We start from the raw sequence: 15,880 nt of genomic DNA on the forward strand, positions 1-15,880 counted from the left end.
CCCCGGGCTCCAGCCAATCCGGAGCGGCCTTCCCAAAAGAACTACAACTTCCGACGTGCCCCGCGAGGCCCCGCTCACACTGGCCCGGCCGCCCGCCAGGCCGGGCCCCCTGGGATGTGGAGTTCCTCCGTTTTCGGGGCCCTGGGAGGGGACGCTCCTGTCGCCCCGGGCAACGGACGAGGAGGCGCCTCCCTCCTTAGGGAGGGAGGGCGGGCGGGCCGGGAGAAGAGCTGGGGAGAGGAAGGTCGAGAGCGGGGGCGAGGGAGGGACTCCCCGGGGGACCACCGGGCAGCGCTACGATCGGCGAAAAGCGCTCCCTAAGGGTGGCGGGGCGGTTCTTTCGCTCTGGCCCCTCCCCTTCCGGTGGGAGGAGGGGGGAGCTTCATTCATTCACTCATTCATTCATTCATTCGACCGGACTTATTGAGCGCTTACTGCCTGCAGAGCCCTGGACCAAGCCCTTGGAAAGTACAACTCAGCAACGAAGGGTGATGATGGTATTTGTTAAGCGCTTAGTATGTGCCAAGCACTGTTCTAAGCGCTGGGGTGGATACAAGGTTCATTCATTCAATCGTATTTATAATAATAATGTGGGTATTTGTTAAGTGCTTACTATGTGCAGGGCACTGTCCTAAGCGCTGGGGTGGATACAAGGTTCATTCATTCAATCGTATTTATAATAATAATAATGTGGGTATTTGTTAAGCGCTGTTCTAAGCGCTGGGGGAGGTACAGGGTCATCAGGCTGTCCCACGTGAGGCTCACAGTCTTCATCCCCATTTTCCAGATGAGGGAACTGAGGCACAGAGATGTGAAGTGACTTGTCCACAGTCACACAGCTGACAAGTGGCAGAGGCGGGATTCGAACCCGTGACCTCTGACTCCCAAGCCCGGGATCTTGCCACTGAGCCACGCTGCTTCTCTGAGCGCTTATTTATTTATTGAGCGCTTACTGGCTGCGGAGCACTGGACTAAACCCTTGGAAAGTACAACTGAGCAACAAAGGGTGATGATGAGGATGGTATTTGTTAAGCGCTTACTATGTGCCAAGTACTGTTCCAAGCGCTGGAGTGGATACAAGGTTCATTCATTCAATCATTTTTTGAGCACTCACTGTTTGTGGAGAACTGGACTAAATGCTCGGAAAGTACTACTCAGCAACAAAGGGTGATGATGAGGATGGTGTTTGTTAAGCGCTCACTATGTGCCAAGTACTGTTCTAAGCGCTAGGAGAGATACAAGGGCATCAGGTTGGCCCACGTGGGGGCTCACCGTCTTCATCCCCATTCTAGAGATGAGGTAACTGTGGCACTGAGAAGCGAAGAGACTTGCCCAAGGTCACACAGCAGACAAGTGGCAGATCCGGGATTAGAACCCACAACCTTCTGACTCCCAGGCCCGTGCTGTCCCCACTAGGCCATCCTTCATTTGTCCTCTCCCAAGCTCTTAGCACAGCGTTCTGCACACGGAAAGTGCTCAATGCGTTACCATCCGTTGATTGATTCACATGAGGAATAGAGCCAGACCGGGAAAACAAAAGCCTTCGAAATACTCTGTTTTCCTCATTGCCCTGTGGGATTGTTTATTCATTCATTCATTCATTCATTCAATAGTATTTATTGAGCGCTTACTATGTGCAGAGCACTGTACTAAACGCTTGGAATGAACAAGTCGGCAACAGATAGAGACAGTCCCTGCCGTCTGACGGGCTTACAGTCTAATCGGGGGAGACGGACAGACAAGAACAATGGCAATAAATAGAGTCGAGGGGAAGAACATCTCGTAAAAACAATGGCAACTAAATAGAATCGAGGCGATGTACATTTCATTAACAAAATAAATAGGGTAATGAAAATATATGCAGTTGAGCAGACAAGTACAGTGCTGAGGGGATGGGAAGGGAGAGGGGGAGGAGCAGAGGGAAATGGGGGGAAAAGAGGGTTAAGCTGCAGAGAGGTGAAGGGGGGGTGGTAGAGGGAGTAGAGGGAGAAGAGGAGCTCAGTCTGGGAAGGCCTCTTGGAGGAGGTGAGTTTTAAGTAGGGTTTTGAAGAGGGGAAGAGAATCAGTTTGGCGGAGGTGAGGAGGGAGGGCGTTCCGGGACCGTGGGAGGACGTGACCCAGGGGTCGACGGCGGGATGGGCGAGACCGAGGGATGGTGAGGAGGTGGGCGGCAGAGGAGCGGAGCGTGCGGGGTGGGTGGTAGAAAGAGAGAAGGGAGGAGAGGTAGGAAGGGGCAAGGTGATGTAGAGCCTCAAAGCCTAGAGTGAGGAGTTTTTGTTTGGAGCGGAGGTCGATAGGCAACCACTGGAGTTGTTTAAGAAGGGGAGTGACATGCCCAGATCGTTACTGCGGGAAGATGAGCTGGGCAGCGGAGTGAAGAATAGACTGGAGCGGGGCGAGAGAGGAGGAAGGGAGGTCAGAGAGAAGGCTGACACAGTAGTCTAGCCGGGATATAACGAGAGCCCGTAGCAGTAAGGTAGCCGTTTGGGTGGAGAGGAAAGGGCGGATCTTGGCGATATTGTAAAGGTGAAACCGGCAGGTCTTGGTAACAGATAGGATGTGTGGGGTGAACGAGAGAGGCGAGTCAAGGATGACACCGAGATCGTGGGCCCGAGAGACGGGAAGGATGGTCGTGCCATCCACGGTGATAGGGAAGTCTGGGAGAGGACCGGGTTTGGGAGGGAAGATGAGAAGCTCAGTCTTGCTCATGTTGAGTTTTAGGTGGCGGGCCGACATCCAGGTGGAGACGTCCCGGAGGCAGGAGGAGATGCGAGCCTGAAGGGAGGGGGAGAGGACAGGGGCGGTGATGTAGATCTGCGTGTCATCTGCGTAGAGATGGTAGTCAAAGCCGTGAGAGCGAATGAGTTCACCGAGGGAGTGAGTGTAAATGGAGAACAGAAGAGGGCCGAGAACTGACCCTTGAGGAACTCCAACAGTTAAAGGATGGGAGGGGGAGGAGGCTCCAGCGAAGGAGACCGAGAATGACCGGCCAGAGAGGTAAGAGGAGAACCAGGAGAGGACGGAGTCCGTGAAGCCAAGGTGAGATAAAGTATGGAGGAGGAGGGGATGGTCGACAGTGTCAAAGGCAGCAGAGAGGTCAAGGAGGATTAGAATGGAGTAGGAGCCATTGGATTTGGCAAGAAGGAGGTCACGGGTGACCTTAGAGAGAGCAGTCTCGGTAGAGTGGAGGGGACGGAAGCCAGATTGGAGGGGGTCTAGGAGAGAATGGGAGTTAAGGAATTCTAAGCATCGATTGTAGATGACTCGTTCTAGGATTTTGGAAAGGAAGGGTAGTAGGGAGATAGGGTGATAACTGGAGGGGGAAGTGGAGTCAAGAGCGGGTTTTTTTAGGATGGGGGAGATGTGGGCATGTTTGAAGGCAGAGGGGAAGGAGCCATTGGAGATTGAGTGGTTAAAAATAGAAGTTAAGGAAGGGAGGAGGGCAGGGGTGATGGTTTTAATAAGGTGAGAGGGAATGGGGTCCAAGGCGCAGGTGGAGGGGGTGGCACTTGAGAGGAGGGAGGAGATCTTCTCTGAGGATACTGCAGGGAAGGATGGGAAAGTAGGGGAGAGGGTTGGTGGAGGGGAGGGGAGAGGCGGAGGGGTGACTTTGGGGAGCTCAGATTTATTAGACTGTGAGCCCACCATTGGGCAGGGATTGTCTCTGTTGCCGAATTGTACATTCCAAGCGCTTAGTACAGTGCTCTGCACATAGTAAGCGCTCAATAAATACTACTGAATGAATTTACAGAGGAAAGCAAAAGTGAGTCTTAAATTTTAATCTCACCACTCTCTCCCTGTGTCTGTAGGATGTTCTCGTCAAGAAAAACCAACATGCCGAAAGGCTACCGACTAGCTAGTGATTGTTTTAGCCATTTGAGTGAAATCTCCTTCAGCGATTCAGAAATCAATGAGCTTAAAAACAGCGAACCCCAAAGTGAAAACCTTATGGAAACGTCACCCGATCACAACAGATTCCTTAAAAAGAAGCAGATTACAGCCAACCCTGCCAATGATTCCAAGTCCAAATTCATTTCAAGTAGACCCGCGACTACCCCTTCGACCATCAGGGCCAAGGCAGCGCTGATGAAACTGGCCCAAATGGAAACCAGGATCAAGAACCGCAAGTTGAAGATGGATCTGTCTGACTCTGACTCTGATCTGCTGAGTGCAGATCAAAGACCCACTTCGAAAAGCAATGAGCGGTCTCCAAGAGGCAGTCAGATTCTGGAGAAGAAAGCCGCAGCCATTGAAAGCACATCCAGTAAGATGTATTTAAAAGAAAAAATGAATTCACAAATGTCAAGAAAGATTGGCCCGGCAAGAAAACCTGTTTCCCTAGGTAGCAATGAAGAGGAAGGGAGACAGCTGGTGCAAAAATTCGTCAAGTCTTCCAGTAAAAGCGAGAAGTATAAGAATCGTGTTTTCAACACTAAATTTCAAGAAAAAGAAGCAAAGGAGCCATCCAAGGTGAAGTTCTTACTTTTTTACAATATGGGTGTTAAAATGGATCATTTCTATTTACCAATAGTTAATTCTATTAAAAACTTTCTTGAGACCAGTATTGGGGGAGGGGAAATATCAGGGTTTTTTTTTCTTTTAAATAAGGCTTTTAAATAATACGTTTCATGTAGTTACATTCAGTCCCTCATCTCTTAGGGTAGCAACCCTGATCTAAATCTGTAGACCTTTGTTTGCTTAGGCACATCACCCAGGTATTTATCTAAGATTGGCTAAAATGTGAAATGTAAGCCAGGAGGACAGTATTCATTGTGAGGAAAAAAAAATCTGTGGGGAGAACAATTGAAAGCCAACCTATTTTATTAAGATAAAGGCTGTCATTTAACTACAAAAGGTATGTCTAATAATATTTTCTCTATATTTGATTCAAATAATAATTGTGGTATTTATTAAGCGCTTCCTTTGCGCCAAGATGGGGTAGGTCACCCAGACAGATAACTGACATATCTCCATTACCGCGGACAGAGTTAATTCATCCATTCATTCAATAGTATTTATTGAGGGCTTACTATGTGCAGAGCACTGTACTAAGCGCTTGGAATGTACAAATTGGCAACAGATAGAGACAGTCCCTGCCCATTGATGGGCTTACAATCTAATCGGGGAAGACAGACAAAAACAATAGTAATAAATAGAATCAAGGTGATGTACATCTCATTAACAAAATATATAGGGTAATAAAAAATATATACAAATGAGCAGACGAGCACAGTGCTGAGGGGAAGGGAGAGGGGGAGGAGCAGAGGGAAAGGGGGGGAAAAGGCTTAGCTGAGGGGAGGTGAAGGGGGAGTAGAGGGGCAGCAGAGGGAGCAGAGGGAACCTACTGTCCACGATTTTTCTTTCCATATAATTAGGATCCTGTTCAGAGTATATCAACAACATTTTCCTCCATCACTGAAGGACCTTGCCACATAAAACTGTTGCAGTTATCATCTCTGGCTAGCGAGAACCTGAAGACACTCCCTCAGAAAGCCTGTTCAAGAACACCTTCCCCACGAAGGCACTCTGGAACAGAAGCAGGCTCTTTAATTGACACCATTTCCAGATCACCATCTCCTTCGATAGAAGATTATTTTGCAAGGCCAACAGCTCTTAAGATGGAACATAGGCAATTAGCATCTGCATCAGAAAGAAGTGAAGTTGAGTCTTTGGATGAGTTATTCTCAGATGCAGCGAGAGGCAGCTCAAATGGTAAATATTTACATTTTTGTAACTTTATTTTGCATATCAAACAGAAATCTAATCTAAGAGTACAACTAATCCTTTTCACCCCGGAACTATGAAGTTTTGCAGTTGCCGTCACCACCTACCTAGTCAAAGGTTTGTCAAAGGTGACACAGTGCTGTTAAAGAGAATGGAAGGAAAAGGAAATCGGTTCATCGAACTATCTTTCGTGTCTTACAGATACAGTGTCGGTGGGTGGGGGCAGCGATCAAGATTAGGAGGGAGAAAAAGTAAGGAAAATAAGAGAGAGACTGAGAGTGACAGAGAAAAAGAAACAACGATAGATGAATACACACACACCTCTTTGGACAGCCAGATGGAAGTGGGGAGAGAGAGAGAGAAAAGAGATTGCACAGTCCTACTTTTGTTAGCAGTCCTTTCCAACTCGCACATCCCACCCCCCCTTCCCACTGAACCAAGACCACATAATCTAACAGCAGGTTGCAAATTTTCCCATGCCTGGTGAGGTCAATCAGTCAATCAGTGCTGTTTATTAATTCATTCAATAGTATTTATTGAGCGCTTACTATGTGCAGAGCACTGTACTAAGCCCTTGGAATGTACAGTTCGGCAACAGATAGAGACAATCCTTGCCCAGTGACAGGCTCACAGTCTAATCGAGCGTATATACTGATACTGAGCTCTTACTCTGTGCAGAGCATGGTACTGAGGACATAATTGTGTTTTTGTTAAGCGCTCACTCTGTGCCAAGCACTGGGCTAAGCGCCGGGGTAGATACAAGATGATCAGGTTGGACCCGACCCCTGTCCGGCATGAGGCTCACGGTCTAAGGAGGAGGGAGGAGGATTTAATCTGCATTTTAGATATGAAGGAACTGAGGCACAGAGAAGTGAATAACAATAATAATAATAATGGTATTTGTTAAGCGCTTACTATGTGCCAGGCACTGTTCTAAGCACAGGGGTGGATACAGACAAATTGGGTTGGACACAGCCCCTGTCCCACATGGGGCTCACAGTCTCAATCCCCATTTTACAGATGAGGTGACTGAGACATAGAGAAGTGAAGTGACTTGCTCAAGGTCACACAGCAGACAAGTGGCAGAGACAAGATTAGAAGCCAGGTCCTTCAGACTCCCAGGCCTGGGCTCTTTCCTCGAGGCCGTGCTGCTTCTCCCACTTGGGAGAGTACAATACGACCAAATTGGGAGACACGATTCCTGCCCACAAAGAGCTTGCAGGCTAGAAGAGGAGGCGGACGTTAAAATCAGTTACAAAAAGGGACAGTGGAGCAGCGTAAGGATATGGACATAAGTGCTCTGGGGCTGAGGGTGGGGTGAATATCAAGTACTTAGGGGGGACAGAATCAAGTGCCAGGGCGACGCAGAAGGGAAGGAGAGTATGGGTAATAAGGGCTTAGTCAGGGAAGGCCTCTTGAAGGAAATGTGATTTTAAGAGGGCTTTGAAGGTGGGCAGAGTGATGGTATGGTCAGTGAGGAAAAGAAGCGACTGAGTAAAGTCAATGAATAGACAATTTTTCCTTTGCATTGTATTTACCCCAGTGCTTAGTACAGTGTTTGGCACACAGCGCTTAACACATTCTACCATGATTATTATTCCTCCATATCGGTATATGGCTGTTGAGGTTATTGCCAGAGTAAGAACTTTAGACTATTTTGAACATCAATTTATTCTACCCACGTCTTCAAAAAAGCTAAGAACTAGTCACATTCTGCACAGAGAAATTGCAACCCAAGCATGAATTTTTGGGCTACGGCGCAGTATTTGAGACACCACTAATGGAAGAAAGGAATCTATAAGGGCAGGGAATGTGTCTGTTATATATTGTGTTGTATTCTCCCAAGTGCTTAGTACAATGCTCTGCACACAGTAAGTGCTCAATAAGTACGACTGATTGATTCCCCCAATTTCTCGCCTAGCCGTAAGATGTTATTCTGACCGAAGGTTACCTCGACCTACTTTTAATAAAGGGTTTTTTGCTAAAAAACTTTCAATCATCATATAGTCTTTACTAGTAGCTTGCCTAATCTATTTCTTACCCAATTACAGATTTTAGAGCAAATATCTTTTCCCTTGATGATTTGGTTTCTACTTCTATCAGTGAAAGACCCGAGTTAGAACAAAAAGTAAGTAGAGAAGTTGATTTTTTGAACGGTTGATTGGTGGTGTAAACTTTAACTCAAACAGCCCTAACAATACAATGATAATAATAATAATAGTAATAATGTTATTTGTTAAGCGCTATGTGCCAAGCACTGTTCTAAGCACTGGGGTAGATACGAGGTAATCAGGTTGTCCCATGTGGGCTCATGGTCTTCATCCCCATTTTACAGATGAGGTATCTAAGACACAGAGAAGTTAAGTGACTTGCCCAAAGTCACATGGCTGATAAGTGGTGGAGCAGGGATTAGAACCCATGACCTCTGACTTCCAAGCCCCTGCTCTTTCCACTGAGCCTTGCTGCTTCTCTGCTTCTCAATACACCCTTCCCTCACCACTGTCTCAGCCCTTTAATACTTATTATTATTTAATAATAATACTTATTATTCAGTACTTAAGTACTGCTTAGAACAGTGCGTGGCACATAGTAAGTGCTTAAATACCATCATTATTATTATCTGTGCCTCAGTTTCTTCATCAGTAAAATGGGGATTCAGTGCCTGTCTCTGAGCCCCCTACTTAGATCACGAGCCCCATGTAGGACAGCAACTGTGTCCAGTCTAATAACTTGTATCCACCCCAGCGCTTAGAACCATGTTTGACACATAATAAGCACTTAACAAATACAATAATAATAATAATCCAAAATCTGCCCCTCCCTGCCAAGCCCTTGGCTCTTCATTGCATTTTCCCTGTCCTCACACTTTCAAGTCTTTTTTTTTTTTGCATGCTACCTGAAATACTGCAGTGATGTGGTCATCGCTGGGTGGAAGGGACCTAGTGCCCATTTCCCTCTTGTGGGGACCCTGATTTTAAATGTAATAATAATAATTATAATTCTGGTATTTGTTAAGTGCTTATTTTGTGCTAAGCACAGTTCCAAGCCCTGGGGTTCATACAAGATAATCATGTTGGACACAGTCTGGTTCTCGCATGGAACTCTCAGTCTAATTAGAAGGGAGAACAGGTATTGACTCCCCATTTTGCAGGCGAGGGAAGTGAGGCCCAGAGAAGTTAAATGACTTGCCCGAGGCCACACAGTGGACAAGTGGCAGAGCTGGGGTTAGAACCCAGGTCCTCTGATTTACTTGGCCTGCGCTTTCCACTAGGCCATGCTGCTTCTCATTTATGCCACTATACTCGTGTGACTCTGGGAGAGTTTAGATCTGTAATGCTTCTTTCATTTAGAAGTTAACAGGATCAAATCAGGTAAGTAGTAAGTCACTGAAAGCATTCGAAGGTGCTCTAAAATTTAATTTTTAAAGCACTCTCTCAAGAGCATTCATCTGTCAGAAAGGCTGCTGTAGTAAACACATTCCACTTTCAAACCATTTCTTCTTTCAGGATGAAGACTCTCAGTTAGGTAAATCAGACAAGGGAGTAAATTCAGACGTGTTAACTTTGAAAGGTGTACTAAGCCATCCCAAAGAAAGCAGGACGGATGTAAATTGTCCCGTTGATGTCAAAGAGGTAATTCCAACCGAAACTGAAATCTCTGAGCATCTGAATGAGGATTCTTCAGCTTTATCTGAAAAGGAAAATGCTTTCAGCCTGAGTTCGGCATCTCCTGAACCTCCGAAAAGCATTCTTAATTCATTGTATTCTGAAGATTTTGAAAGATATTCAGATTCACCAGCATACGAACAAACAGTCTGTTCCAGACCATCACCCGATATAACCCTCCAGAGTTCACCCGAGAGCTCTTCGTATTCCAGAACGGACACTCGTTCATCGAGGTCATCACTCGAAATCAACAAAAAATGGAGTGAGAAAGTAAGAAGAGTAACAGTGAAAGAGATGGGCGTTCAGACGCACAATCCTGCATTCGCTTATCGCTGGGTGAACGGTAAGTGTTAGTGGTTTTGCAGTTGAATTTGCCCCCTCTATTCACCCTGCCCTCAGCCCCACCAGACTGTAAGCTCCTTGTGGGCAGGGAATTCTATTATATTGTACTCTCCCGAGCACTCAGTACCGTCCTCTGTACGCAGTAAGCACTCAGTAGATAGGATCGATCGATCGGCCCATTTTTAGCTAATTAAGTTAAATTATTACAACCAACAGGACTCCGCATTTTCCCACCTAAACCCTATCCCCCACCTTGACTTCCCTCTCACCGTGGAACTGGCTTTAAGGCTCTCTACCGATACTCTCCATCTTACAGATTGACGCTAATGATGATAATTGCGGTATTTGCTGAGCCCTTACTATGTGCCATGCGCTGTACTAAACACTGGGGTAGATACAAGACAAGCCACATGGGGCTCACAGTCTCAGTAGGAGGGGGCATGGGTGTAGAATCCCCATTTTGCAGATGAGGGAACTGAGGCACAGAGAGGCAAAGTGACTTGCCCTGGGTCACACGGAAGACACGTGGAGGAGCAGGGATTAGAACCCAGGTCCTCCGACTCCCAGGCCTGTGCTCCTTCTACTAGATCATGCTACTTTAATAGAAGTAATGGCATTTATTTGGAACTCGTCTACCGACTCTTAGATTGTACTCTCCCATTTGCTTAGTCCAAGGCTCTGCACGCCATAAACGCTCAATAAATTGATTACCGAGGGTCTGAGTGCAATATGCTGTTCTAACCCCGTGATCATTTGCTAGATATCCGATCAATTTGCAAACATCAGAATCGTATGCAGACTGAGCCCAGGGCATCAGCTAATGTTCATTCACTCATTCGATAGTATTTATTGAGCGCTTACTGTGTGTAGAGCACTGTACTAAGCACTTGGAATGTCCAATACGGCAACAGATAGAGATAATCCCTTCCCAATGACGGGCTCACCGTCTAATCGGGGGAGACAGACAGCAGAACAAAACAAAAACAAGACAACATTATCAAGATAAGTAGAATCAAGGGGATATACACCTCATTAACAAAATAAATAGGGTAATAAATAATATATACAAATGAGCTCAGGGCTGAGGGGAAAGGGGTAGGGGGAGGAGCAGAGGGTGGGGGGGGGTGAGCAGAGGGAAAGGGGGGCTCAGTCTGGGAATGCCTCTTGGAGGAGGTGAGCTCTCACGTTTTATCCTTTAAACATCAGGAAGCACGGCTACCATTGGCCCAACTCTAGGAGGGGCCTACGTGGACCCAACGCCTGTTGCCAGTCACATGGTTAGCGCGGATGCAGTCGAAGGTAAAATCCCACATTTTCCTAATCCGTTTTTCTGACCATGTATTTGGACGCCTGATTTTTGCCTGTGATCGTTTGCTAAAAATAAACGGTCATCCTGGGTTTCTTTTTATGGTATTTGTGAAGCGCTGTGTGCCTGGCACTGTATTAAGCACTGGGGTAAATATAAGCTAATCAATTTGGTCACAGCCCGTGTCCCATGTGCGGCTCACAGTCTTAATTCCCATTTTACAGATGAGGTAACTGAGGCCCAGAGCAGTGAAGTGAGTTGCCAATCATCACACAGCAGTCGAGTCATGGAGCCAGGATTAGAACCCTGGTCCTTCTGACTCCCAGGCCCGTGCTCTAGCCAATAGGCCACTCTGTTTCTCATGATACGTCTCACGATATCTAGCAATTAATGATATAGGGGTATGTGGTCAAGTTTCCTCACGCTAACAGTTAATGATATTGGGGTACGTGGTCAAGCTCTACTGTGAATTCTTCACAGCCGAGATTGAAACATCTCGAGATCGAAAGATCCCGAGATTGAAAGAATCGGACACTGATTCAGATTCAGTTTCATTGTTTCCAAAACGGCACTGAGGAATTTGAATTTCACCTTTCTTTGGCCTGCCCCGCAATGAAGACGCAAATGAGCAAGAGTGCAGCCAATGAGCCGCAGATGTAATAAGAGTTGCCAGTACTGCTGGTGTGACTTTGAAGAGGTGTAAAATGTTTTAAAATGATTGCAGCCCTAACAGCTTACAGCCCTGCAGCGTTTGCTTTGAATGACATGTTAAAACAACAACTGATGCTGACCCAACAGTTTGTGGAAACTAGCCGCCATCTGCATTTCTCTCTCCTGGAGTCTCTGGAAGATGAGCTATTTCAGTATCAAACACTGGAAGAAACTAAAGAGGTGACTACAGCCAAATTACAATCCAGGCTAGGTGCGAATGGGAAGGGAAAGTGAAACTGGGGACAGCTACGGCATTTTATTTTCCGAGCCGAGTCCTTATTAAAATCAACCCTGGGAAGTTGCTTCCTTCTCTGCTTGCCTAGTCGGGAGCAGTTTTGGTCTTTTTTTTTTTTTCTTACCCCTTTTACCCCCAACACCATCCTTGCTCTTTTAATTGGTAGTCGGCTTGCTTCTCGACTACGTGGGAGGTTTAGGGGCAAGGACAAGCCGTGCCAAGTAATCCACCCCTCTTCAAAATCACTTCAGCTATTTACTCCTCGATATAGTTGGCCTCTGTTGCCATTCAAGCCCGAATTAGTTCCCAGTACTTCTGGGACTCCCACTGATGGCAACCATCCAGCCTACCCTGGAACGAGTGCTATGTTGTACTAATCTCCTGCTCTCTTCTCTCGCTCTGCTTGCAAACTTGCCTGTGTTTTGTCAAATGCTTCAACTCGCGTGAAAAGTGCTGAGCAGTAGAAAAACGGGGTCCTAAGCCAGGATGCACACTTGAAGAGACGTGTCCTTTCAGGGTCGCTTGAGTGGTATTTTCCTGTGCTGTAGATTGACGGATAGATATACAAAAGCGAAAAATCAAGCGTTTTAAACCACCTTTCGTTTATTACAGTATATTAAGAATCACAAGCCACCACCTCTAACAATTGAGAAAGCTTTGGAGGAAGTAGTGAAGGAAATGGGAGAACACTGAGACAGAGATGGACTTGCTTCTGGAACCAGTCACACGTTTGGACTTTCAAGCGCAGCGTGTTTTTAACGTTAACTAGCCAAGCGTGCTTTTCCCGGGTGTTTGCTGAGACTCATATGCAATTAAACTTATCTGTAATTCTACGCTTGGTTTTGAGTTTGTTTTTTTTTTCCTTTAAGTTCGGGAATCCAAGCACCAAGTTAATAGGTGAGTTCAACCTGCGGACAGAAAACCACATTGAGCTTTAATACATCAGAAATTCCAACAACTCTTTGCTTTAAGTTTCCAAGTGATTGTGGCAGGATTGGCCAATTGCCAGATCTAAAAGCCTGAGGAGCTTTAATCAGGGGGCTACCAGAAGGCCCCTTCTGCGTGATAATACTATCGGTGATATTACAGACCACAGCTTTAGTAAATTCGTAAGAACTTACAAAACGCTACTGCTAAGGCGCTAAGGATCAGTAATGCTACTGATCCGCCTGGTCCAGTAGTCTGAATCTCTTGAGAAAGTGTGTGAAAGTTGCCTTCGACATCCATCCACGTTTCTTTATATACCATCGAATATCTCAACTCCCCATCCCCAACACATTCCTAACTTGCCCTCTAGCAACCCCTTCTATACCTCTCACCTACGGATTCTTCCGAAACCTGCGCGCACTTAGTTTTCACCTGCAAAACTTCCTCTGGCAATTAATTCCATATTCCACGTGATTAACACCTGTAGGGGAAAAAGCAATTCCTTTTGTTCACTGTGACCATTTGAGATGATCATCTTTTCAGATGCCCTTCACACGTAAGTTGTTCCCTCCCTCCCTCCCAAACAGTAACCAAAAGGACTCTAAGTGGCAGGGTAGTCAGCCTGGACTCTGCAACTCCTCGCTTAATCACTTAGCTCTCTACCACCGAAGACAGTGATCGGAAATTAACACACAACAGACGTTTGTCACCCCAACTGAATTAGGTTTTAAAAACTCGGAAAAAGAATGCTAGACTTTTTTCTTGAAAAGTCTTTATTTGAAGGTAAAACAGTAAATCACACATTTAGGAACACGCACACGTTTACACCGTATACTCGACACGTTTGAACAATTTCACAGCTACAGTGAATCTAGAACAAAATTCAGATATCCATGATGGGCTAAAAGGCTTCTTGGATTTGTAAGGAGTAATTTTCTAAACACTCAGAACTGTACAAATGAATGGCACCGTACAAAGCTGCCAGCAGACATCGAGCTCTCCACACCACGTGGGTTATACACCTTTTAACGTCCTAAAGTAAATGAACCTGGAAAGAGAATGGTAGATTATGGATAGTTTCTAATAATGTCACACATGATAAGCTATATTCTAAGGGAAGAACAAATTTCAGAGCAGTAGAACCCTTAAATGGCTAGATGCTCAACCCTCTAGGCTCCTGATGGGTCCACAGGGACACCTGTGCTGGTGTTTGGGCTAGTCCAAATTACATTTTCAGTAAAAACACTTTCTCCCGTCACAGATTTCTCAAATGTCAGCCCAAGTGGAGCTTCCAAGTGCTTTCGGTCCTCTACCCTGACGGCCCCCAGGCAAGCAAGCCTGCCCCAATTTCAAACGGCTACCTATTTGAGAAAAGTAAAAACTATTTAGGCAACTACACAGTGAGTCGAGAAGCAGCAGGAATTAGGCTTCAAATCTGCGTTAAATCTTACAAAACCCCGAACCACTTTGGATTAAAATGAAAACTTCCTTTACCTCTGCAAAAAACAAGGACATTTTCTGAAGCATTGGTTGATACAGTGCTAATCCCCAGTCTTAATCTGTATCACTACACAACCAATGAATTATAAAGTAGATTTAAAGCACAACAGAGCTTTTGATCTACTTCTTGCTAACTGTACTGACGATGTCCTTTCCACAAAAAAATAATCTTCATTTATGCAAGGTGCTCGGAATTTTTTTTGGTCTTTTTTTTTTTTCCTTTATGGAAGGGGCGAGACATCCATTTCTTTACACTTCAGGGATTCTTATTCGGGGAAAGATCTTCCATTTCACACTTCACTGGAAAGGGTAAAAGTTCACAAGGAAACGGTGAAGACAGTCTTAAAGGCCGCTGCATCCTTTTTCATTTCAAAATTTTTAACACTGAGTTCGATTCCCAGGTGAGGCATAGTTTTGTAGTTTCCACGATAGTCAAGTCCTGATACTGGGCAGTAGCACGTGCTTTACGTCTTCCATCTCCTCTCTTCCTGCTACTCCCCCAGAGAAGTTGGGTTTGTTGTTTTTTTTTTAACCTGGATAAAACTTGAGTTTTACTATGATCCCGATTTTCATTCATTTAAACTTAGAAGGCAAAATTTCTACCGAAGAAAGGCTACACCGCAGGAGGACAACACAGACGACTAACTATAAAAATATTTTCAAAGGATTAACAAAATTACAAAAAGATTAAAAGAAAGTGGGGTTAATTCTTACTTTGTAATTCTCGATTCCTCTCCAACGTACAGTCTAGCCATGTAGGTTAAAGTAGTTTGTGGCGAGAGCCCTGCTCTCTCGTGGAGAAAGCTTTAACCTCTGGAACCCAATGTATTTTACTTACATTCATCTCTGGCTTTCATACGGGCAATGAACGAGTAACTTTTGTTTCTGCGGTAGTTTTCATAGGGATCATCCAGGGCCACTCCCACTCCCTTGTACTGATCCCATTTATCTCTGATATCCCCCCCTTTAATTGGGTCCTGAATTCCTTGTTCCTTCGCTCCAAGTCCACCAGATCCACTCCATCCTTTAGAAGAGATATGGGATAAACATTTACAAATCTACAAAAGGTTACGGAACTAAATGTTAAACACTTTGCGTTAAAACCTGAACCATTTGGGAAGATCTGGGTCATTTTTGGCCTTGAGTGACGTGCCACCCCTCAAAATTTATGAAGGCTGCACGGATCTCTTACTAAAAGCCAAGCAGTAAGCACGGTTATTTGCTCAGCATGTAGGATGCGCCAAGCGCTCTACTAAGCGTGGGGGGGAGTATGAGAACAAGAATAATGAGCGTGGCATTTAGTAAGCGCTTACTATATGCCAAGCGCCGGGGCAGATTCAGGATAATCACACCCCACCTGGGGGTTCACAGAGTGAGTAGGATGGGGGGGAGAGTAGGTACTGAATTCCCATTTCGCAGATGAGGGAACTGAGGCACAGAGAAGTTAAGCTGTTGCCCAAGGTCACACAG

The 15,880-nt window shown here is 45.7% G+C and overlaps 2 protein-coding genes across 16 annotated transcripts in view; one reads left to right on the forward strand and one right to left on the reverse strand.

Moving 5' to 3' along the window:
* Positions 1 to 147: 147 nt before the first annotated feature.
* CX1H19orf44 (chromosome X1 C19orf44 homolog) lies at positions 148 to 12,816 on the forward strand. 5 transcript variants are annotated; one of them, XM_029051889.2, is made up of 8 exons: positions 148 to 244; positions 3,810 to 4,470; positions 5,376 to 5,712; positions 7,776 to 7,852; positions 9,231 to 9,732; positions 10,938 to 11,030; positions 11,762 to 11,928; positions 12,596 to 12,816. In XM_029051889.2, exons 2-8 carry the CDS (start codon positions 3,811 to 3,813, stop codon positions 12,674 to 12,676), a joined length of 1,917 nt encoding a protein of 638 aa, XP_028907722.1. In that variant the 5' UTR covers positions 148 to 244; position 3,810; the 3' UTR covers positions 12,677 to 12,816. The 5 variants fall into 5 exon arrangements, with proteins under 5 accessions (XP_028907722.1, XP_028907723.1, XP_028907725.1 ...); XM_029051891.2 differs by lacking the exon at positions 148 to 244 and having other exon boundaries at positions 3,746 to 4,264; positions 4,343 to 4,470; XM_029051890.2 differs by lacking the exon at positions 148 to 244 and having other exon boundaries at positions 3,742 to 4,470; positions 11,762 to 11,959; positions 12,596 to 12,683.
* The window catches only part of LOC100090684 (calcium homeostasis endoplasmic reticulum protein), a 43,122-nt gene continuing 39,806 nt past the window's right edge, over positions 12,565 to 15,880 (reverse strand). For 8 of the 11 annotated variants that reach the window (XM_029050464.2, XM_039910350.1, XM_029050458.2 and 5 more), the window contains 3 exons: positions 15,249 to 15,434; positions 13,343 to 13,391; positions 12,565 to 12,891 (listed from right to left, as the gene is read on the reverse strand). In XM_029050464.2, coding sequence (XP_028906297.2) covers positions 12,786 to 12,891; positions 13,343 to 13,391; positions 15,249 to 15,434 — 341 coding nt within the window. In that variant the 3' untranslated portion in view covers positions 12,565 to 12,785. Of the gene's footprint in view, positions 12,892 to 13,302; positions 13,392 to 13,665; positions 15,435 to 15,880 lie in introns of those variants that run through there. The other 3 variants (XM_039910349.1, XM_029050463.1, XR_003754457.1) reach the window with 3 other exon arrangements.

The sequence above is a fragment of the Ornithorhynchus anatinus genome, chromosome X1 (genome assembly GCF_004115215.2).
Source record: "Ornithorhynchus anatinus isolate Pmale09 chromosome X1, mOrnAna1.pri.v4, whole genome shotgun sequence".
In the NCBI taxonomy this organism is placed as follows: domain Eukaryota; kingdom Metazoa; phylum Chordata; class Mammalia; order Monotremata; family Ornithorhynchidae; genus Ornithorhynchus; species Ornithorhynchus anatinus.

Excerpts from the sequence above, each read along its gene's own strand:
- CX1H19orf44 (XM_029051889.2), top strand. The coding sequence starts at position 3,811 with ATGTTCTCGTCAAGAAAAACCAACATGCCGAAAGGCTACCGACTAGCT. Across the intron at positions 5,713-7,775 it reads AGCGAGAGGCAGCTCAAATG|ATTTTAGAGCAAATATCTTT; the intron begins GTAAATATTTAC and ends ACCCAATTACAG. Across the intron at positions 11,031-11,761 it reads TAGCGCGGATGCAGTCGAAG|CCCTAACAGCTTACAGCCCT; the intron begins GTAAAATCCCAC and ends AAATGATTGCAG.